Source organism: Salvia hispanica, chromosome 2, assembly GCF_029641045.1.
Source record: "Salvia hispanica isolate PSC_SH4W2 chromosome 2, Shi_PSC_v1, whole genome shotgun sequence".
Taxonomy (NCBI): Eukaryota; Viridiplantae; Streptophyta; class Magnoliopsida; order Lamiales; family Lamiaceae; genus Salvia; species Salvia hispanica.
In genome coordinates, this window is record NC_142693.1 from 21,680,330 (window position 1) to 21,703,629 (window position 23,300).

The following is a 23,300-nucleotide window of genomic DNA, read 5'->3' on the forward strand; positions in this document are numbered from 1 at the left end:
TCTCCACAACTTCTCGTCACCCTCTGAATCTGGTGGTTCGTATAGAAACTGATGCTCAGTGTGGAGGTCTCAACCCGCTTATATTTAAAATAAGACAAAAGAATAACTTATTAGGGTCTTAGGCTCCTTTTGACTCTTACTGTGCCCGCCCTTCTTGAAAAATATCTGAAATTCAATCTAATAGTTTTTCACGATATTGATTTTCCACGTAAAATAAATCTTCTCTACGATTTTATATTCTACATCAACTTTATTTTCTTGGTTTGGGTCCAATTTTTTATCCTCCAAGAGAATAAATAGTTATTCGATTTTATATATCATCACTTTTCCCAACATTAAACAAGACATACCAAAATCCCACAAACAACTAAAATCAACAAATCAACACACCCCAATAAAAAGTCAAAAATCAAAATCATCATGATTAGGCTTAGGAGAAGTGAGCAAAGCCGTGTAAAGCCTCAACCTATCCTCCCCAAGCGACGAGCACCTCGACAGCGGCCGCCGAGGCCTTATAAAAGACAGCGACGTGAGCGTGAGGCGGTGCCGGTACCGCCTCCACGCCAGCTGGATCGCCACGGCCGCCCACGTCCGCCACCCGGGCGAGTAGTACCGCGCGCTCCGCTTCACCTTCTCGCTCACGAACGTGTACCGGAAGTGCTGCGTCACGTACTTCACGTCCTCCGCCTCCAGCCCGAAGGCCTCCGTCGTCTCCAGCGTCACCAGGGACGACGACGACGGCGGGAGCCTCTCGACGAACGGCCTCCTCAGGCACCACGAGAGGAGCTCGTCCCCCGAGAAGTTCCCCGGCCCGAGCATGCAGCAGCTCTTCACGCCGTCGCGGAGGACTTGGCTGCTCTGGAGATGGCCTCGCACGATGAAGAGCATTCGTTGCACCGGATCGCCTTCTCTCGTTATCTGAAAGAAATTACGTCACGTTTAGGGATTTTGGCGCCTAATATCGCGAAACTTTCCAAACAGTTGTTTTTTTCTCACACATTTTAAACTTGACATATAATGTCACGAACTTAAATAGTTGTTGAATTTTTCTGACCGGCTACATTTCACTTAAGATATAGTGATGTGATTACAAAGTCGCTAGAAAGCCAGAGACATGGTTATCCATTTCATTTGAATGCAGTTGGATTTTGTCGTCGGTGAAAAATATTCAACAACGTGATATTATATAAGTTCGTGGAAAAAGCGAAAAGTTCTGTGATACTAGGCGGCAATATCCCTAGAAGTTATTATTGATGTAGTTAATTAAATATACACAGTACTTAAATTCAAAGCTCGATTTGTTGAATTTCTATGTTCAAATGAATGAATAAAAGCTAAGTGATTTTTGAAATTTTCGTAAATTGTAAATTTGTAACCATAGTACTATATGTAAATTAATTGGTGATTTTTGACTTACCGTTTCTCCTTTTGTGAAAATGAGAGATTTGACTCGGTCACATATGTTCTCGAGCACGAGATTGTCCATGTGCTGGAACAATGGCACCTGCCTCACCAAGTCCAAACACAGATGATACTTGATGTCTCTCCTGAGGCCTTCCGGAAGATTCCGAGTCATCTCACATTCATCGACACCACGCATCGCAGCCCACCGCTGCCTCTCGTAGTTGCGCACCCTCTGCTTGAACGCCTGCGGCAGCCGCCTCTTTCTCATCCACCACTCTATGTTTCGCATCTTCAGCTGCATCGCTTGCTTCTTTGACGTTGTCGCGTGCAAGAAAACCTAACGAGGAATACAATTGTATTTTCGCAACATAAGTTAAAAAAAATAAATTGTATGAGTGGCTGCCATGGCATTTCTGGTTGGCCATAAAGGAAAATTAGTGCTCCTGGCGAGCTTGAGAGTCGATCGCCTCCCTAAATATGCCGTTGAATTGATTTTAACTACTCAAGAGATTTAATTTACGTACCTTGATGTTACCGATCAACATTGTGACAAGCAAAAGTCCAGTGGTGAGGACAATTATGATGAACACCACTTCTAGCCAGTCAGTCGTGCTCTCTAGATTCCCAAAAGTACTGTTTAATTCACAAATTCATCACGTCATAAATCGAAAATGTTAATGGTGTGAGATATGCAAATTCATCCTATTACACCCGGTACGAATTGTACCGATTGTACTAGGATGTTGCGCACCACAAATTGTTAACGGAATGCAATATTTTAAATTTTCACAATCTCTAACGACTATCCGAGGACCAAAATAAGGGTATATCGTACCTCAAAGTCATAAGTCCCCAAAATATAGGAAACAATACTTTCTCAAGACGGTTATTATTGGTGACGAGCTGCACGGTCCACTTATAAACGCCATAGTCGAAATTGTCATAATTTTGAAGGCATGAAGACCTCGCATGCCTATTCTCTCCCCATATGAATCTCGTTCTATCACTAATGAGATCTTTATTCCCATAGTAAATTGAATGTTGACATGCCATCATCTTTATGTCGCAGCCTTTGGTCGTCATGCATTGATCCCTCAAGCATCTCGCACCTCGTTGGATGCCGAGCAAGTACCAGCACGCCCCTACAGCCTGGTTTGCAGTATGAAGTGAACGAACGAGGAAATAGAAAACATCTTACCAATTAAGTTGCAGTTATTCGTTTAGCTAGAACGAAGAAATGTTGTTGTATTGTTAGAGTACTTACGTGGGATGCGACAAAGTACGCGATCATGTTGAGAGCAATGCCCCACCAAACGGAGCTGAAAATGTAGGTCCCGGAGAAATTCTGCATGCGGCGGAGCAGACATACCGAGTGGTAGATTTTGGGCAAGTATTGGAACACGAACATCACCAACAACACCGTCATCACCACCGTCGTCCATCCTCTTTCTAGAAGCTTTGGGATGATCACCCAGATTACTATCTGCGCCAAATATATCCCGATATTTAGTAATTGTATCAATTCTACTAGTACAATCTTACAAATTCATCAAGCATATGCCAATTTTACGATTTTATCACTTTCATCACACGGTTTTATATACAAGTGACTCAATTATTCTTATAATATCTAGACATCAATTTGATATGAACTAAAACCAATTTTTTACTAATCTTAGGTAAATAATTAAATTAGTTATTTTTAGATTTTAGTAATATTTTGCATGCATCACATGTATCTCCACCCCACAATTGAAATATAGAACTATGTTAACCGTTGTAGAAAAATGGTGAGGACTATAGTTATAATATTGAAAAAAAAAGTAGATAAGTAGAGTAACTTATTGCATGGTGAGGAGACGATGTTGTTGACACGAGTCAACACAAACAAACACAAGAGGACATAAACAATCACATGAGCTTGTGAGAAACAATAATCGATGTGAAGCTATCATATTAATACACAAACACAATTCAACATCACATTTTGTCTCGTTGCTTCATCAAAACTACATTGCACAATATGCGGTCTAGTTCAAATAACAACAATATACCGTTACTTTATACGTTCACCGCAATAAATTGCGCTACTCGATATCGATATTGTGACTTTATACGTTCAGTGCAATTTTATACGTTCAGTGCAATAAATCTGTAGAAATTTGACAAATTTTTAAAAAATTATAATTTCATTATGATATTAATTTTGAAACAAAGAGAAATTAATAAAGACTGTGAAACGAATTAGGCATAGGATTTAAGCTTGCTTAGGCCTATGACAAATTCTGAAGCATCAAAATTAACTAAATAATATTTTCAGTAACTATGATTTTAACATAAAATTACTAAAATATCCCTACAAAATTTCAAAATTGATGGGTGCCGGCCCCACCCCACAAAATTATACTCCTATAAGCTAATGTAATTTTAAGTTTTAACGGTACTTTTAGTACGATACGATCGATATCAGAATCAAAAATTGATTATACCAAAATTTTCCGTACACCGAAAAAGTTTCGATAAGGCAACAATATGATATTTACTCATGACGACGTTTTCGATAAGATATGCGGCTATGACAGTTTGAGTCCACATTTCCTTGTTAGTAAAAATATCGTAAATCTTTGCGATCGAACGACTGACCTGGGGCAAGGGGAGGATGACGAAGAGGTCGAACGAGAAGCCCTTGCGCGACTTGAGGTACTTGAAGGCGACCGTGGCGCGGTCATGCGCTCTGCGGTCGTCAGGGCTGCGGTTCATGTTGAACTGCAGCCACACGTTCCAGAGGTGCAGCGCGTCGATCATGCAGCGGAGGACGGTGACGGTGACGGCGAACCACCCGTCGACGAAGAGGCACATGCAGCTCTCGCTTATCGACAGCGTGTAGAAGAAGAGCGGGTCCACAAACAGCCCCACGGCGCAGACGAGGAGGAATAACCGGTTCCACTCCTGCACCCACGCGGCCCTGGGGTCGAGGACTCCGCCCCAGAGCCGCCACTGGCGGCCGCGGAATCCGCAATCGCGGCCGCAGATTTCCAAATTGGTAGCTTCCTCTTCTTCCAATTCCTCTTCCTCTTCTAATTCGGAATCGGAGCTGGTGGCGTAATTGTAGCCGGAGCCTTGCTGCTGGCGGCGATTCGGCATGGCTGATTGAGTTTTTTGGGGGTGGATTTAGGGATTGAGTTTTGAATCTGGTGGAATACTAGGTTGGTGAAAGGCGAGATGAAGGAATTTTGATTGCAGATATGGGGAAGGAGAAGATGAGGTGTGGAATTACGGAAATGGCCCTGTGGTTATACGTCGATTTCACGGCTTTGTTTTTTTTTGGAGTTAATTTGGAGTTTTGTTTTTTTTCATGTTGAGGTTTTATTTTATGGTGGAGGATATTCTTATAATATTATTATTTTTATTTGGTTGTGTCGAAATTGATGTATGATGTGTGTGAATGTATGTATTTACGTTTGTATTTACTTGCTACTTATGTGTTTTGAAATTTTGACAGTGGGAAAGTAATATGTCCATTTTTCTTTTTGTGTATAGGTTGTGTTAGGTGTTACTAATTTACTATAATAAATTAAAAGATGTTTTAGTGTAATTGAACATTTTTATTTGTGTTCAGATTGATAGATGTAGTACAAGATTGAGTTTATGTATAAATATTGTTGTTCTAAAAAATGGAAAAGGTATGATATATAATCTCGGGACAATGTTAATGTTACGTAAGATTAGTGTTGGCATTTTGGGTCATGGGCTACAAAATTAATCTTGGATATTCTCGAGTCAATTCAATTTCAGGCAATATCGGTACAAGTTCATCTCGAGGAATCAAACACGGCCATTTTTTTTAATAAAAAACACTCAATGTGAGTATATATAGTGCCATATTATATGATATCATTCTTGAATCTTGAGATATAGTGTAACAAATTTTGTGTTCCATTTTATTTCTCTTTCATTTTTCTGATTTGTATGTTATGATTAATATAGTAGGAGTAATATTTTTATAATTATTTAGAGTAGTGATACACTAAATTATGGAACATTGCATTTAATTTCATCTGGTGTAATAGGGAGATATACTAGTTGTACACAAAAATTAAGGTCATGAAGGATTTTATTAATGTGTGAGACCAAAATGTTTTTTAATTTGTACTCAATCTATAAATATAAATGTACCGCTTGTGCCCTCACTTTCGAATTTAAAGAATTCTCGTTGAGTTGTCTCATTTCTCATAAATTTCTATTCGTATTTCAATATGATGTTTTGAGATTTTGTAAATTAATTCTTCAAATATATCTATTTATTGTAGATCTTCGTAATTCAAGGGTTAGTATATCTTTTGTTCCTTTATATGCGTCACATGAATTTCCCATCAAATTTATTATTTAATGATCTTATAAATCAATCACAAATAATTTATGAGGAATCATAGCCGCAATATAGTAATTTATCCTCTCCCTTATCCGATAATTTTGTTTGTCGAAATGTATGAAGAAGGCCAGTCTTTCTTGATTTGCTGTGATACAAGTGATGCGTTTGAAAGGGAGAAAGGGCAAATATAGGAAACTTAATTTCGTAGGGCATCCAAATGATTTGCCAAACTGATATTATTCTCAAATAAGTTCGAACAACACAGTTTCCATGCAGCTTCGTTGCTTTTGTTCTTTAGCACTTCAATTATTTTATGCAACCAAACACACATGCATATAACATATGTATATATATTAGACCGGGTTTAGGGTAGGCCGACCCCACTGCCGGCTTATGAGGGTGGTCGGAAAACTCCACTAAATTCGATATCCGACATGTCTTAAACCCCACACACGAGTAAGAAATAAGGGGCTTAAGCACCTGCCGAGTGTTTTAAAAAATCATTTTTACAATTTCGTATAACATCGTTCAATTTTTAATATTTCGTGTGAACAGAAATGCAAGAGTACTCACTATAGTTGCAACAAAACTTAGGAAAATTATTTTCTCGAACCCATGAGGGCTGAAAAACCCAACCTTTCGAGAAATTGCGGACACACGTGTACGAATTGAGGGGCTTAAGCACCTACCAAAGTTATAAAATATTTTTTTTAAATCGTATACCATTGTTAGAGTTTTAAATTTCGAGTAAATTGTTAAGCACAAGTCTCTATCTTAACCACGATACATAGGAAAATTGCGGTCTCAAAATTTGAACTCAAAGTACAGACTACATAGCTTCAACCAAAACAAATATTTGCATCTGAGTCTGCTAGGGTTGAGGTTCGCTTTTGTTCTTCGTTTGTCATCAATTATCAACGAAACTATCGCACCACATGTGCCTTCCGGAGCGGACGACGACTTTTTTTAATGTGTCCGACCCCATAAGTTGATATGTTTCTTGGATCTTGGATCCATCGATCATTGTATATGTATCATATATGTATATATAATTGTAGCATCAAACGACAAAGGGGCGTACCAGCATAAATCACGTCCCATATTGAAGAGCCGTTTTAAAATAAAACTGATATATATCATTTTCAGGTTGGGAATAATCAAAATGATAAACACATCCCACCCACCGTTCGTTCATTTTGTACAATTGTGAGTAAATATAGTAGTATTAGTTATATATGTGCAAAATGGATATTGGAAATCAAATATTTTCTTTAATTTCAATATAGGTATAATCGATATTGATATGAAGACATATAAATATTTTAGTGTTAACTTGTTATACTAGATATGCATATGAACTATTCGTATCAATCGTAGCACGCGTCATCCTAGTATATCCGATACAGATTGTGCGAGCCATGAGGGCGGAGCCAGGAATTTGTAGGAAGTGGGGCAAATTTATATATAAAGAAATTTTAAAAATTTGAGAAGGGAATTTTGCGAGTGATTACAAGAAATAAAATTTATATTCAATAATATATAGAAAATTATGAGGGGCGCAAATGCCCCATCATCCTCTAAGGTAGATCCGCCCATGTGCAGTATACCTGATAAATCATATGTTGATGCAGTAAAAGCGTCGACTATTGATCGCATTTACTTGAGAACAACATTGCCGGAGTTTCTAAACGGCCTACACGCTTAAAGACTTTGTGGTTCATATAAATCATACTCGAGAACAACATTGCCGGAGTACTAACATTCTCTAGAAAATAGTTGCAATCCTTTCATATAAACTTAATCTTGATTTAAAAAAGATTTGAAAAATACTATTTGAAACTTGGGCCTTTTCTCAATAATGAACAAAACTTCTAGTATTACACTACATAAATAAGGCCCAGCTCTAATGTTTTTATATTAATTGGGCCTAACTATTTTAGAAGGCCCAAATAAGTCCCAATTCAAATTATGAATTTCAAGAAGAATACATCAAGGGTCGTTTGTTGTGTTCTCATGCCAATTTTATTTTGAAAAATACATAGTTCACATAGTCACATAGTTATATTTAATTTAATGTAGGACGGAGTATAAAAGTTAGAAAATAAAAAATTTAAAAAGCGTAATTTCTTTTTTGATGAGATTAATATAGTAGGCAATTAAAAAGAGTAAACCTAGAGTACCTAACCCACAAAAACGAGGAATAAAATATTTTCTTTGTGGCGTTTCCAAATCAAAAGCTGATGCTACCTTTTCTTTTTTTATTTTATTTGGGTCAATCATCGTATATATCTCAACATTTTCATTTATTAATTTTATTTAACTTTTTCTAGTTACATCAATTATATCACAATATTTTAAATTTATCAGTCCACATCATTCCATTAAAATTACAGTAGTTTTTTTCCTTTTTTCTTTTTTTCATATTTTAATAAAATAATACTCCCTTCGTTCCATATTAATAGAGTCATTTTTCTATTTTGAAAGTTTTAATTGAGTCATTTTTATTTTTGACAAAAAGTAATTCTCCTTTTACTTTATTCTCTTTTTATCTCTCTTACTTTTTTTCGTCATCCATTTAACACACTATTATACGTAAAAGAAATGTTTTTATTAATAAGAGACGGAGGGAATAGTAATCAGTGTTACCAAAAACTTGGTTTTATTCACAAACAAACAATGGAAAACAATTTAAACTTCTGATTCAATATTCCACTTTCAAATCTCATAAAATAAACTAATTTCATAATTGAAATACTTTTATGTACATTAATATCAGCAACCACCTAGCCACATTTTTCTTGCTTTTGTTGGACTTATATATAGGTAGTCAAAATTCAAAGATGTAGCCTACCTTGGCTCAACAACTCCATTTCTAATCTCTATACCCCACACTCAATTAAAGACAAATTGGTACCACACACATATTCAAATATTCAACACAAACTCGTTGAACACAACATTCTTTCAATTAAACACAGTCAAATATCTCAACACACACCTACTGCATGTGGAAATGGAGACGACCGCGCCGCGCAACCATCCCACATTAAAACAGCTCATGCACAACGACGGCGACGGCAACGGAGTCGCCCCTCGGCGGAAGCCTCCAATACACAAACACAATGAAGAAGAAGTGAAGTTAGCTGCCTTAGCAATCAGCTTCAACATGCGGCTGAGGTCCGCCGACATGCCCTTACCCATGCAAGAGCGCGCCCTCCGCCACGCCCGAGCCCTCCTCGACGCCGCCGCCCGCCGCCGCCGCCCCAATCCCACCCTCCTCGCCCGCTCCCTCAAGAAGGTATATATATATATATATATATAGGGGACGGACGCAGAATAAAATATTTATATTTTAGTAGTGGATGTGTTTTTTAAAATTTATTCGAATATATAATTTTTAAGTGATTCAAATTATTGATAGTTTTTGCCATTTTAAAGATTATATGAAAATTAATTGATGAATTTTGTTGGTAGGAATTTGACTCGGTGTATGGGCCGGCGTGGCACTGTGTGGCCGGGAAGAGTTTCGGATCGTTCGTGACTCACACACCGGGTGGATTTCTCTACTTCTCGGTTGACTCGCTTTCCTTTCTACTTTTCAAGACGGAGGTTCATCCCATCTCACAAACATCTTGATTATGTTGAGTCTAAATACACACACAAAATTTTCTTTGTGATTTTTTGTATAAACTAAACATATAATTTCCAATACAGAATTTTCAATTGTTTTGATTTAACATGCCTAAACGGATTAATTTGGAGATGTGGGTTTCAAATGTTTACATGGAATGTGGTAGGAAATTGCATTAAATTGCCTGAAGTTGACAATCATGTCAACAAATACCAGTTTGGTAATTTATGTTATTTGGATTTTGGAGGCAGAATTTTTAGTTTATGTACAAAAATTTGTATATTTAGACACAATTATTATCCTTTTCATCTTGACTACTTTAGCTAATCACTATTTGTGCATTTCAATTCAAATATTCAAATGACTGGAAACACTGAAACACATACATCATCATCACAAAACTTGATATTGACCGTGAAATTTCAAACAAAATAAAAAAAGTGTGACATGCGCGAAAAAGGGAAGAGCATGAGCACCAACATAAGATGGGATTTAAATACTATTAAAAACGTTCTCTGAAATTGAGAAAAGGAAAAGTCTGTTTCGGGGTGCTGTGGTTAAAAGTCAAAGACAGATTATGAGGAAATGTCAATTTATGGCCTACGTTATATTCGATTCATAAACACGTCTTAAATTATTGATAATATCTCAAATGTCACAATTAGTCAATTTAGAACTGAAAACCATACCATCCATACAGCCTTTGATATTTAAATTACAGCCATAATATACACAACCACATAAGATAGTTAAATAAATGGAATAAATATTACTCTAGTACAAGCACTTATCCCAGGTGAAGAGCTCTGCAACAAAAAGAAGAGAAGAAAGAAGACTAATTCTTCAAAAACTATAAATGGACAGGCCGAGGAGAAGAGGCTGAGACCATTATCTGCACCGTGCACATCGAAAATCAGTTGTATCTGCGAGAAATTATACAGCTAATGCAGGTTCCGTTCGCGCATGTAGCTCTCTATTTTATCTACATCTTCTGGGACGTCAACACCGTGGGCCTCATGATCGACTTTTATAACCTGCATAGAAATTATTTGTATCACAGTCTCAAACTACACTTATTTGATCACAATCTTCAAAACCTCAATCCTATGTTTTATGAATCTATCATATCACTCAAAGTAAACATCTCCTAAGTATTCAGTGTGTTGTTATAAACTGCATTCACACGAGTATCTGCGTGTTTGGGATAGCAGTTGGAAGTCTAGTTCAAAATGTTGGATAAAACGTCAAAACATATCCTCTTCAAACCTATATGGCATCTTAGCAAAGTTTTAGGATTTCCACATATGCAAATGAAAATAAACAATGAGAATTTATAGGAAGAAAAGGAATAAGGAATAAGGAATAAGGAAAAGGAACATAAGCAGAAGGAAACCTTCATCTTGTATCCGTTTTCAAGAACTTTCAGTTGCTCGAGATCTTCCTCCAGCTGAAGTGGAGTTGGAGGCAGCTCCGGGTATATGTTGAGAAACTTTGTATCATAGCTCTGTCAATATATCAGAAACGCAGCATTAGAGCTTGATGATTGCTTGGAGCATTCACAATCTGAGCTATCTCGTTAGTTGATTCAATACCTGAATCCCCAAATGAAGCAAATATGGAAAATGAGGGTTGACATTCCCGGACCTGCAGAAGTTATGATGACATAAGTTTCTATATTTTTCAATACTGAAAGCAGGATATTCTCTGGAGAACAAATTGAATTCTGTCTGAGAATAACTAACTTATTAAATGGTATTAATCCTCGAGAGAAATAAATCGCATAGCCATGGTTATCCACCACACATTTGACACGATTTGGATCATGTGCATCTTCAGGTTTCAGAGAAGTAACTGCAGTGCTGAAGACTGCATCTGGAGCAGCCTGCATTAGCCGAGTTTTAAATATGACTACTAATCCAGAATAACTGATTGGCTTATATGCTTTTGTGTTCTTCCACGTTTTGCCTTTTTCATACTCTATCCTTAACATAGTAACAAGAAATAGGAAGGCATGACAATGGTAGAAACATGAACTTAATCCAGTGGCAGTCTCATGATCAATCTATAAAAGTCACTAGACCACACAAAGAATTAAAGACAGAACAAATCAGCTGCAACTAAGTAGTTGTTTTATTTGTATAATTGCCCTTTTCAGCCAGTGTACATAAATATTGGAGAAGTCATTGGTTAGACAGGGAGAACTTCATGAAATTCAAAAATTTTGAAATTCTCCATCTGTTTGTGTCAACTTCCTAGTGCAAGTACCATTGCCCCTCTATCAAATCAACATTCTAGATTGATCTCAACATCCCAGAAACCATGTTCAATACCTATTAAGCCAGCATTTCCATAAAAATCAATGAAAAATTCAAGTGTAAAGCTCATCTACCTGCAGTGCTTTGACAATGCCGTCTATTATCTCAGGTTCGATGAGTGGCTCATCACCCTGGATATTAACAACAACATCATATCGCTTATCCAGCTTGCTAAGCGCTTCATTACAACGCTCCGTCCCTGTCATTGTCAAATCCAGATAAAAGAACTATTTAGTGAAAATCCTTCAATGGAAGAACCTTTGTGCAATTTGGAGCACGAATGCAACATCTCATACCATTTCTGCACGATTCCGATGTCATCATCACATCGGCCCCAAATCCTCTACAGCACTCAGCAATTTTCTCATCATCAGTCGCCACAACTACACAAGCAGATCCTAAATCAACAACTAAAGTATACACAAGTAGGTAGGTTTCTACACACACAAAGCAAATCCAAATCAATAACTAAACCTAGGTAGGTTTCTACACACAAGCATATCCAAATCAACAACTAATAATTAGGTAGGTTTCTACAAACATATAAGTAACGAGGCGTAGCAATGGATACCAATATGATCCAATGAGGTTGCCATTTTAGCTCTTTCCCATGTTCTCTGCAATCAACCGACCAAATTAAAGCAATCAATAATGCATACAATACATATACAAATATGTGCTATCAAAGCATTAATTCAGCTCAATTTTGTTATCTTTTTACAATTAGATCCAGTAAATCAAACGGTAACCAATTATCAATCAAATTGCAGATCTCACTGGAGACGAATACCTGGATCATAGGCTTGCCGAGGATGTTGACGAGAGGCTTGCCTTGGAAGCGAGAAGAAGCGTAGCGGGCGGGTATAATTCCGACGACTCGGCTCCGGAACTTAGCGGATCGCCGATAATACATGTAATGGGCGCCAACCGCCAAAGCAGCGGCGGCCCCCGCCGCCACGCCGTGGATAATCCACGACTTGGTGGAGCCAGAGCCTGACGAAGACGATGGCGGATCGGAAATCGGCATTCCCGAGCAAATGTAGCAGAATTCTCGGCCGATTTGGATGAAGCGCACGAGCTGCTTGTTTTGATTCAGTCAGTCAGTCATGATCCAGTAAACAAGATTAGGAATTTTTGCTCTTTATCTCTAACTAAATTATTTAATATTATTGTTTCATTGTTATAAAAATAAGTAATCAAATAAGAACAACATTTACAAAGCATAACTGATCAGAATTTTGCATAAGTTTCTTATTCAATCTGTCATTAAATATTTCATATGGCCATTTAAGGGTATTTCATAAGCAAATTACATAGTAAACCATGAAAGTAAACTAATTTAAAATTAAAAATACAAGATCTAAGACATTAGATTAGTATCTCTGCCAGTAGTTAGACGAAAATCAAAAGGGCTTTACACTCCTGCAGATCACATTTCCTATATCCAAAACCATGTATACCTTGCAAAGGGAAAGCCTAAGCCTCTATCAACCTTGTAAACATGTGCAATTAATTTATACAGATTGAAATGATACAATTACAACATGATTCCTAATTAAATTCAGTGATCACGGATGTCTCTACTGCCATTACTATAGCACCATTTTAATGGTGTCTGCCTCTCGGTCTCGGCCTCGACCTCTTTGGACTACACTGAGCCATTTTTGTGGCTGTCTACAGTTGGGGTGGCGTGAACTTTTGCCTTTTTAGACGATCTTCCGTCTCTAGAAGCCGTTCTTTTTCTTTCCCTGGGAGTTCTACCTCCGCGAGGAAGTGATTCTTCCTCTTCGTCGTTTAAGGCCCAGTTACAATAAATTTCCTGATGATCATCACCGTTCAGCCGCTCCAGAGGCTCTCCATTACCAGGGAATATGTTATCAAATGTCAATTTCCCATTAGACCCTCCCTTTCGTTCCAGTAGAACAGCATCTGGCCTGATTATAGCACTAAGAATACTCCTGTTTGGACCAAGATGCTGTATGGTCTTTGCATTAGTCAATGTAGTGAAAGCCATAGCAAAAGCAGATCTAGCCTGCTCAACACCAAGCCATAACAGTTTAGTGATGCGAACATATTCAACATGTAACCACGCATTGGTGAGGGTAAAAGTAAAAGTACAAATCGGTAAACAAATGTCTAAAAACAGATGAGGATGTTGATACTATAAAAACAGTAAAAATGCTCCACTTTGCATGAGCAAATTGTTGGTATTAGAAAATAGCTTGTCTTTCATTGAATCAATAGGGATTTCCACGATTAAGTTGAAATCAATATTAATAACAGTACATCTCTAATCCTCACTTTATTTGAGTGTCTAGTGCATCTTAACAAAATACCGAGAAACAAGAACTTATAAAAGGTTATAAGAGACTTGCCTGATAATAGTTGAACGAGCTCTTCCCTATATCGTTATCTGGAGCCTGTTTTCACATGTAAATGTATGAATTATAGAATCATAGAGTTGCCTGATAGTTGTTTCGGGGTATGCAAGAATAATCAGATTTCAAATGGTAACCTGAGGATCTTCAATGGCAATTAGAGATGGCCTGCCTTCAACTGAAAATCTGACATTCACAAACAGATTTTATGCAAAATAACAGAAGTTCAAATTGAAGTTCAGAAAATTTTGATGGGCTAATTGGCTGCAAATTCATACACTGATTGTATGAAATTAGGACAAGATACAAACTTTTTCCATAATTTCCCATGAATCAAACTCTGCTCAAATGCTCAAAAGTCAGATGCATATGATGCTCAAAATTCATATGCGACATCTATGCATCCTTTGGCTATATAAATTTCCATGTTAGCAAATTGAATGTTTAAAGTCATGCGACTTATTGAAACTTCAGTGCCAAATCAGTTTCAATTTGACTGGCAGAATTCGAATTTTGGGAAATTTTGTATATCAAAGTTTGTGTATTTTGTCACCAACTTCATATTGTATGGATTTACATCCAACTAGCCCAAATTTAATTGACAACTGGTTACCCGTTGCTATATTTTTCGAAGAAAATGCATTCACCATTGCAAGATATGCCAACGTCGGCTGTGTTTAACTTACACCCATACAAGTCAAAAAAGTTAACCTAGCATCCACAAGAAAATTGTGTTAAATTTCTAATTTTGATTATAAAATTAGGGAACTTCCTTTTTTTTATATGTTCACAGGTTAAGTTTCCAATAGGCTACACAAAAATCTCAAATTACAAATCAGGAAAGACAGTAGTTTTTCTTTACAATCAAAAGCAAACAGTACGACTAATTACGTTATCCATGTATCAGAAATACTAAAACTAATTATGGAATATGGTAAGAGAAAGTTTACAACATACCAGTAAGACTCCTAGGTTACATTCTGGAGAAGTTTGGCTATCTCGATGAGTCTGCAAAATAACAGATCAGGAAAAATTAATGTTAATAAAAGGAACCTATTATCCCACTGAATAGCCATTAGCCACTCAAGTGGGATAATAACAAAGGAAACTTATATTCCCTTTTACAGTACAATCCATATCTGCAGTGTGTGTAGAACATCATGGTTGCTAGTTACACCCAACAGAATAGCTAAAGAAACTTTGACACATATTGCAGTCTAGTTATTAAAACTGAATGAAAAAACAAGTGATTTCTCATAAACAACATGGATATCATGGTTAACAACTAATATGCATATCTCATAGCAACATTAACCTACTTTCCCTATTTGAAAAACTAGTATGCGTACCCGTAACATTGCTATAAGCATAGACAGAAGTGCATAGGATCCAATTCCACCTGTGTACACCTGGAGGATAGTGGCAACTTGAGCTAAACACAAATGCAATTGCAAGGAAAACAACAAAATATATCTTACCTCATTTAACTCTCTTTGCTGAAGGAAGACTTTCAAAATCAGACACAGTGGTTTTAGAGGGGGCCATGCGGACACAGCATCCTGCAAATGAAAGAAAAATAAATGATTTAGAATTAAATAAAGTCACTAGAAATTAAAACCAACTAAATTAAACAAATAACTCAGCAGGCAGAAAAAAGTGTACCTTTATAAACTCTGCAGCTTTTGGTCCATTATGAACATCAAAACTGTTAATAGATAGATATATTAATTTCAAAAGGCATATATAAAGAAAATAAAACTGAAATTTTATTTACAGGCATACATGTTAATGCAATGCAAACTGCAAAGCAATGAGAAATGAAGTTCACCACACATTAAACAATATTATATGATCTCTCTAATGCAGACAGAAGCATACATCAACAAAATACCCAGAAAAGGGTCAGTCAATGTGAGTTGAGGTGTAGAGATAGGAGATGAAAATATGTTCGAGAAATGCAGCTTAATAGTGGTTGATATCCTCTTTCCTTTCTGCTAATGTGTTACTAAATCAAAATTCTGTAGAAGAAACTAAGGAGACTAACCTTATATCAAAAGAAAAACCACTTTTTTTCTCCACAAATTTGATAATTGGTATCCGTGCTTTTGCAATAACCTAATATTTTGAAATAAAGAAGACGGTAAAGAATGATAAAGCACAAAACTGGCAACAATGAGTTTAAGCGCCAAAGATACCTGCATCTTTTTAGCAATTCCCCTTTGAGAGAGTGCCCTGGATAGAGCCTGAAGACCTATCAGAGGAGTTCTTACATTTGAACCTAATATCACAACCTGCCAAGTGATCAACTGCCAAGTAAGACTATGTATGTAGTGGTTGCATATGCCTAACAACCATGTTCGTAATAATAAAAAACATGTACAGACCCAGAGAGCAATGTTCTTCTCATAACTACAAACCAACGATAAGCTGGGAACAACATTAGATTCAGTTTACACATAGTCGACTTCCCAACCTTTCATGGGCTCAGGTGAAGACTGAATTACTCTAGCAATGTAACAACGACAATGTCGAAAATATTTTTGAGGCGTGTATACTCATCCAATGTTCATAACACAAAAATACATATATTTATCTACATAACGATTAAAGCACTTTCCGGTTTATAAATCCGTATTGCTTGGTAGTGTTTCTACATGGCTTGCAAGATGAACTAAGGCTATGACTATAAAAGTCACTATTGAATCCTGTAAATTAACAGATGAGCACAAAAGTATGGAACTTGTAACTAAGTCATCACATTTCAGGAACGATTCAACTTCAACTACCAAATTGATAAACCTATTTTCAAGTAATCAATCATAAAGCAATATATACTCCTACACAATAACCACTAACATGCCAAACTTACATCAATATCACTGGATGGAAGATAAAGCCCCGTCTCAAACGATCCAAAAACTTCGGCCTGTATGTCAAATTTATGGAAAGTAGTCATGATACTGAAGATATACACCACTCACCCAAACAAAAACCATTAACATGCAAGCAAATACATTCCAATCGATGTACCACAGCATTAGGCCAGATGTAGTTGATCACATCAAACACAGATTTTATAGCAGCATTTCTAGATTCTTGCTCCTCGGCAGTTGGCGACAAAAACTCACAAAAATCAAGTATCTCTGCACCCAAGCGAAAAAGAATCACATAAATCATATACTTCTCTGCATTTCCGAGATGATAAACTCAACAAATTATACTCAGTAGCCAAAAATAGCAATACAAAGCTCGAACAGAGCTGTTTCTGCACTTATCAGCATCTCACGAACTTTAAGCAATAGCTAAACAGAGATCTTAGCTAAAACAACTTAGCATATATTCTATCAGCGTTGACGAGAACACAGAGAAGAAAAACCAATCAAACCTTTATGCAGACGAAGCATGGGGCTTTTGAAGCGAGAATTGGCGCGAAACCAGCTGCCTTCCAGAGTTCTATCTGGAGCTGGAGCGGGGGTGGCCCCGGCATCGCGCGACGGTGGAGGAGTGGCTGAAACCGATGTCAATTTATCTGCTGCCTCGTTCACGTCGAGGGAGAAGTAGTCAGGAGCAATGGATTCCGGTGATGGAAATTGGACGGTGGATAGGGAAATGTGGTTGCGCAAGACGACGTAAGGCTCAATTTCGGGGGAGGAAGACGGCGGAGGCGGAGGGGCCGGCGATTCGTCGGCGGCGAGGGGGGTTAGGGTTTCATAACTAATTTCGTTATTTTCCATTGCAATAGGCTGGGAAAGAAGCGTACGGACGAGCGGAAATTCTATTTACAAATGTGGATTTTATATTTCAGAATAAATTCTTTTTTTTATTTTCACATTTTCACTATAGATTCGTATTATCCATTTATCCCCACCTCAACGACTACTTATTTCATTATCGTTGTTATTTGTGCTATTGTAGTCTTCCATTCATTATTAATTGGATCATTTTCTATTTTTAAAAATTCTAAAATAATTAAATTATTTTTATTTTTTAATAATCTTATATCATACACTTTATTTTCTTTTGCATTTCTATGATAATTGTATTATTTCTAATTTTAGAAATAAATTATACTATCTCCTAATTTTCTCCTTATTCTCTTGTTTTATTCTCTGTTGCCTAAGAAGGGAGTACTGATTCTTCTTTTTATTTCTTCTTGGAACCTCAAAACGATTTTTTAAAATAAAAATAAAATCTTTCTGCAATAATTGATTTGACTTGGGAGATATTATAAATGAATTTCTAAAAATTAACTCAAATGATAATAAATTTTGAAATTGTTTATATTCCAAAATACAATTCCTCCTAGTGAACAAATAAGTATCATACACATTGTTAAACTTCAAACCTTAATCAATACTCCATTTTCATTATCAATAATATCATGATTCATGAACTATTAAAGATCATTTTTCATCAATTATCACTCCTATAACAATAATTTCAATGAGAGTAAATACAATATTTGAACATCAAATTTGTATATGAAGTATAAATTCCTACCTTCCTTTCCATTTTGATTCATTAAAATGAAAAACAACAACGCATCGCAATCGCAATCGCAATCGCAAATCAAAGCTAAATCATCAAACACATTCACTGCGCATCGGGATCGTCATCCGGATCTTCGTATTCGTCCTCATCGTCGAACTCGGATCCACTGAAGCTCTCGAGGTCGTCGAAATCGATCTCATCGTCGGATCCCGCGGCGCCGTCGGAATCGGCATCGTTGCGACGATCGCCCTTGGCAGCGGCGTAGCTCCGCGCAGCACCGAATCGAATCGATGAATGCAAATAAGCGTTGGAAGAAATGAATTGCGATTTAGCGCCGCCGCTTCTGAGGAGAAATTGGCTGGAGGTGGTGAACGGAATCGTAATTTTTGAGGCGGCGGAGGAGGAGGAGTGGAGGAGGTGGCGGCGTATGAGGCTGTGGAGTGCGGAGCTGCGGAGATTTAGGAGCTTCGATGTAAACAGCGAAGAAGCTGCCATGGTTGAAGTAACTGTGGATCTGATTTCTGATGCAGAGAGAGAGAGAGATAAAGATGTATATAAAGGACGGCCGGAGGGTTTAAGCAGGGGATAAGGGTTCCGCTTTCTAGAGAGTTATCTTTGTTTATTTGAAATTGTTTATGATTTAAATAAAAAATTTAATTAAATTTATCATCAATGGTTAAACAGTTTTGATTTTATCATTGTACATAAAGGTAAATTGATTTAGTATAATTGTACAATTAAACAATTGATAATTGAAACTATATTGGAAGACGGAAGTTACTCTTATAAATAAAACCTAAAATAAAAGGGAAAATAATGTGGGTAGTGATGGTTAGATTTAGATGAGATTAGGCCTGCTTAGTCGGTCGGTTCCGGTTCTAACCGACCGGTTGACCGTTAATCGGTTTTAAATTTTCATAAATCCTAGAATCGGATCGGTTCCGGTTCGGAACCAGCCGGTTAAGAACCGGTCGATTCCGGTTCCGAACCGGAACAGATGTGTAATTTTAATCCGATTTTTTTATAATTTTAAATAGTTCATTACTAAAAAATAATAATCCAACATCAAGAAATATAACAAATAATACCTAAACATTTAAATAAATACACCAAAAAAATACAAACCAACAATCAATAATATTCATATATGGATAAGAGTGATGCCAAGTGTAGTAGGTCGGACTGTTAGCAATTTTTTAATACAAAAATAAGAGTTCTAAACTTTAGCAATTTTTAAAAAAATGAGTTTTAAAATTGAATTCCATTTTCCCTTTTTTGGCTAAACAAATATTTATTAGAATTTCCAATACTAATTGATCTTGTTGTGACTTTTTGGTTTAAAACGGAATAGTTTATAAATTATTCACAAATAGGTTAAAATCGTATGTTAAATAAATTGTTACATAAATTTGTTATAAAGTTAAATTTCTATCATTTGAAATGATATTGTATTTGTATAAGTTCTTTTAGAAATTAAAAACAAACTTATGATGTCCTACTATCATTGTAGTTAAGATCATAAAAAATGGATTAGGAAAATAATTGTAGATTCAAAGTATCACGATTTAAACATTTTAAATACTTCAGAAAATAGAGCTCGCAAACTAACACTGTTTAAATCTAAAAATCGCTTAATATTTCAAATTATTTTACTTTAATTCAGAATGAATACAATTAAATTAGATTTATTAGTATAGTAGATTATAAAAAAAAAAATTGAATTATAATCCGGTTCCCGGTTAGGAACCGGTCAGTTCCGGTTCGGAAACGAAACTGGTTTTATTTAAAAAGTTGGAACCGGAACTAGATAATCCGGTTCTGGTTCCTCAATTAACCGGTCGGTTCCAGTTCCGATTCCAGTTAACCGAGAACCCGAGAACCGATTAAGCACCCCTAGATGAGATACTATAGAGATATCTATACATATATAAAAGACGAGTTTTGGGTCGTTTTTAAAAATTTATGAATTCTGAGTATAGATTTGAATATTTATAGATATAGGGTGAAATATGAAAATATTGATGTGAATTTAGTTTCTAATAATGATGACAATTTATTTATTGTTTAGCATAATTTAAACATACTGAGTCAATACCGTCACGACTCTATTTAAAAAAAGGAGTTACTACCGTTACAAACTTAGATTGATATGTTATTATTATAGTAGTACTTATAATTGTCAAATTTGGTAGATACTAACATTTTATGTTATAATAATTCCAAAAGGCATCACATTTTGAATTTTAAATTTAAAGCTTTTATGATTGTGTCAATAGCCGGTTCTCAACTAAAAAATACTACTACATGATTTTCACTACAGTTACAAACTTAAATTGATACATGAATATTTATATTTATTATAATACATCTATACATATATAAAAGGCGAATTTTGACCTTCTTTTAAAATATTAATAAGTTTTGTCCTTAACTTGGAATATTTATAAGTTATAACCTCAATTTGAATATTTATGTTTTGAGCTCTAATATAGTCATTTTTTTAAAATGAAGTTTAGATTATTAATTCAATTTTTAATTTTCGAAAATATGCACGGTAAGAAATTCTAGCAGTTACTGTTATAATATATTAATACACATTATGGTGTTCCAAAGCATCAATAGGATATTATGGTGTTCTAAAGCATCAATAGAATAATCGTATTAGTTTCATTTTCTTAATCCATTATTAATTAATTAATTATCTTTAATGACATTATTATATAGTTAGATTGGCCAGCCGTTCTTAAAAAACGCTTGCCATGTTGGTATCTAATCATACCATTTAATTAGGATTAATTTGATAGATTATTATCGGAAGTTACTTTGTTGACTTACAATTTACAAATTAGTTGTTGCTATAAGATTTTTCCTATCCAAATATTTAAATTAGTGATTGGATGAAACATAATTGTTTCTTATTAATTTGTAACCGCCTCATTTATGATTCCTTTTCAATACTTTATATCTATAAATATGTATCATTTGCAATATTCTATTTCACTTCTTCATCGTCTCTCCTCACTCCATCACAAACTTTCACAAAAATAAAAGTTTGTTCACATCATGGAATTTACATTTCTTAATGATCTATAACCTAACAAAACTTCGTCAATGATTTGAGTGCAGTGCGTGCATGTTTATGAATTCATTGAACGTGGACAAACCACTGTAATCTCCTTGGAATGTGTGTTCCACGATCGGAGTACTATTTTTTAGTTATTTATCTAAAACTAAAATCATTCATTGTTAATTTTTCCATGCAGGGAACAAGGATTTAAGGCACGGTTCCAAGGAATTTACAGAATCCTTGTAACTTTTTGTCTGTAAATATGTATTACTTGCTAGCTTATAGTCCATTCCTTATTGCATCATGAATTCTCGCAAAAAGAAGAATTTTTCACGGTATGGTTATTACTCTTTACCCACAGTAGTACATTTATATGAGATTTGTTTCAGTGATCTTAGTTCATTTAAGTTTTTTTTTTTATGTTAGTTTGTTTTAATTTTTGTTAGTTTTGTTTTAATTTTTCTGTCCAGTCTATAATAGTTATTTTTTTTCACAAATATAGAAATCACCTAAGTTTCTGACTATCTGTCTATAATATTTTGAAACTACATCTTTACACATTCGTCGCCAACTTCGTCACTCCATAGTTTTTATGCAAAGAAAACACCTAAAGCAACAAAATGACGAAAGGAAGCAAAGAAGATGAAGATCATAAACTATCACATTTGTTTTCGCGCATATGCATAAATCATTAATTTGGAGATTAATGAGAAAAATAAGGCGGAGGAAGAGTCAAGCGTAATATTAAAGTTTTATTTATTTATTTTTTCTTTATTTTGCTATTCGTATTATTGTATAATTAAGATTATTCGCATATAAATTTTTTCATGTCTTATGAACTACCCCTCCATTTTAAAAATAGAAACTATTTCAATTTTGGGTCATCCCTTAAAAATAGAAACTATTTCCATTTTGGGTTAGAAACTTTCTAATGTTTATATGTGTGTGTTTTTTTATTTGTTTTGTACATTATTTTATCTTTTATGACGATATTATTGTTCTCATTATACTTTTTGGTTGTATGTTAAATATTTTGTACTATCAAATTAGTATTGATAGTATGTTAGATTTGAAGTATGTATGTTTTAATGATGATGTTTTTATTTGTTGCAGAGACCTATAAGTGTCGTAATTAACAAATATTTTTATAGAGTATTAGTTTAGTTCAAATTTATTTAATTTTATATCTATAACTATTTAACATATTGTTACTATATAGTACTATATATATTTTATTTTTTAATCTTATGTAATGATGTTATTTTTTATTATGTTTATTCACAATGTCTAATTAATAAAATAAAAATACTATGTGTCGCGCATAGCGCGTGGGCTAACACTAGTTATTCTAATATTCGAGAATAATCACATTGGTGCAATTTACAAATAATTATAACAGCAATGATAATACTCCTTAGTGGGGATATTCTTTATTAATATTATTGAAAGCTTATGAGTTATGAGATTAATACAAACCAAATAATTTCCTGTTTAATCCAATAGTTAGTTAATTGGCCATAATAATTGTACTGAAAATTGGATCTTTAAATGACTTAATTCAAACAAATAACTTATTTAGAATTATTGAAGGTCAAAATACCTTTGGATCGTACTAATACACAGCTTTACTATAGAATTCAAG

At 35.3% G+C, this 23,300-nt stretch overlaps 4 protein-coding genes across 5 annotated transcripts; 1 reads left to right on the plus strand and 3 right to left on the minus strand.

The window, feature by feature from the left end:
- Window positions 1-289: 289 nt before the first annotated feature.
- On the minus strand, window positions 290-4,801 carry LOC125201214 (cyclic nucleotide-gated ion channel 4-like). Its single transcript, XM_048099237.2, has 6 exons — window positions 4,048-4,801; window positions 2,669-2,887; window positions 2,240-2,553; window positions 1,929-2,037; window positions 1,418-1,741; window positions 290-918 (listed from the first exon to the last, which is right to left on the minus strand). Exons 1-6 carry the CDS (start codon window positions 4,546-4,548, stop codon window positions 403-405), a joined length of 1,983 nt encoding a protein of 660 aa, XP_047955194.1. The 5' UTR covers window positions 4,549-4,801; the 3' UTR covers window positions 290-402.
- Window positions 4,802-8,660: 3,859 nt separating this feature from the next.
- Window positions 8,661-9,660, plus strand: LOC125221574 (uncharacterized). Its single transcript, XM_048123715.2, has 2 exons — window positions 8,661-9,074; window positions 9,251-9,660. The coding sequence occupies exons 1-2, from the start codon at window positions 8,790-8,792 to the stop codon at window positions 9,410-9,412; spliced, it is 447 nt and encodes a 148-aa protein (XP_047979672.1). The 5' UTR covers window positions 8,661-8,789; the 3' UTR covers window positions 9,413-9,660.
- Window positions 9,661-10,060: 400 nt separating this feature from the next.
- LOC125221565 (3-deoxy-manno-octulosonate cytidylyltransferase, mitochondrial-like) lies at window positions 10,061-12,916 on the minus strand. Its single transcript, XM_048123704.2, has 8 exons — window positions 12,513-12,916; window positions 12,294-12,339; window positions 12,019-12,105; window positions 11,797-11,921; window positions 11,150-11,289; window positions 11,000-11,051; window positions 10,801-10,911; window positions 10,061-10,441 (listed from the first exon to the last, which is right to left on the minus strand). Exons 1-8 carry the CDS (start codon window positions 12,747-12,749, stop codon window positions 10,349-10,351), a joined length of 891 nt encoding a protein of 296 aa, XP_047979661.1. The 5' UTR covers window positions 12,750-12,916; the 3' UTR covers window positions 10,061-10,348.
- Window positions 12,917-13,046: 130 nt separating this feature from the next.
- LOC125221555 (uncharacterized) lies at window positions 13,047-17,908 on the minus strand. Of its 2 annotated transcripts, none has more exons than XM_048123686.2 (13): window positions 17,486-17,908; window positions 17,131-17,243; window positions 16,970-17,026; window positions 16,296-16,391; window positions 16,145-16,215; window positions 15,763-15,805; window positions 15,579-15,659; window positions 15,450-15,509; window positions 15,058-15,108; window positions 14,714-14,811; window positions 14,238-14,286; window positions 14,098-14,142; window positions 13,047-13,754 (listed from the first exon to the last, which is right to left on the minus strand). In XM_048123686.2, the coding sequence occupies exons 1-13, from the start codon at window positions 17,832-17,834 to the stop codon at window positions 13,371-13,373; spliced, it is 1,497 nt and encodes a 498-aa protein (XP_047979643.1). In that variant the 5' UTR covers window positions 17,835-17,908; the 3' UTR covers window positions 13,047-13,370. The 2 variants fall into 2 exon arrangements, with proteins under 2 accessions (XP_047979643.1, XP_047979649.1); XM_048123692.2 differs by having other exon boundaries at window positions 17,115-17,243; window positions 17,486-17,503.
- Between the last annotated feature and the right edge of the window lie 5,392 nt (window positions 17,909-23,300).

Coding starts and splice junctions, on each gene's coding strand:
- LOC125221574 (XM_048123715.2), top strand. CDS start 8,790: ATGGAGACGACCGCGCCGCGCAACCATCCCACATTAAAACAGCTCATG. Junction 9,075..9,250: donor TCGCCCGCTCCCTCAAGAAG/GTATATATATAT, acceptor TTTTGTTGGTAG/GAATTTGACTCGGTGTATGG.
- LOC125201214 (XM_048099237.2), bottom strand. CDS start 4,548: ATGCCGAATCGCCGCCAGCAGCAAGGCTCCGGCTACAATTACGCCACC. Junction 2,038..2,239: donor TGGGGACTTATGACTTTGAG/GTACGATATACC, acceptor TGAATTAAACAG/TACTTTTGGGAATCTAGAGA. Junction 1,742..1,928: donor TGTTGATCGGTAACATCAAG/GTACGTAAATTA, acceptor ATTCCTCGTTAG/GTTTTCTTGCACGCGACAAC.
- LOC125221565 (XM_048123704.2), bottom strand. CDS start 12,749: ATGCCGATTTCCGATCCGCCATCGTCTTCGTCAGGCTCTGGCTCCACC. Junction 10,912..10,999: donor TGCTTCATTTGGGGATTCAG/GTATTGAATCAA, acceptor ATATATTGACAG/AGCTATGATACAAAGTTTCT. Junction 10,442..10,800: donor AAAACGGATACAAGATGAAG/GTTTCCTTCTGC, acceptor ATTTCTATGCAG/GTTATAAAAGTCGATCATGA.
- LOC125221555 (XM_048123686.2), bottom strand. CDS start 17,834: ATGGAAAATAACGAAATTAGTTATGAAACCCTAACCCCCCTCGCCGCC. Junction 15,510..15,578: donor AGCAAAGAGAGTTAAATGAG/GTAAGATATATT, acceptor ACTATCCTCCAG/GTGTACACAGGTGGAATTGG. Junction 14,143..14,237: donor TTGCCATTGAAGATCCTCAG/GTTACCATTTGA, acceptor ATGTGAAAACAG/GCTCCAGATAACGATATAGG.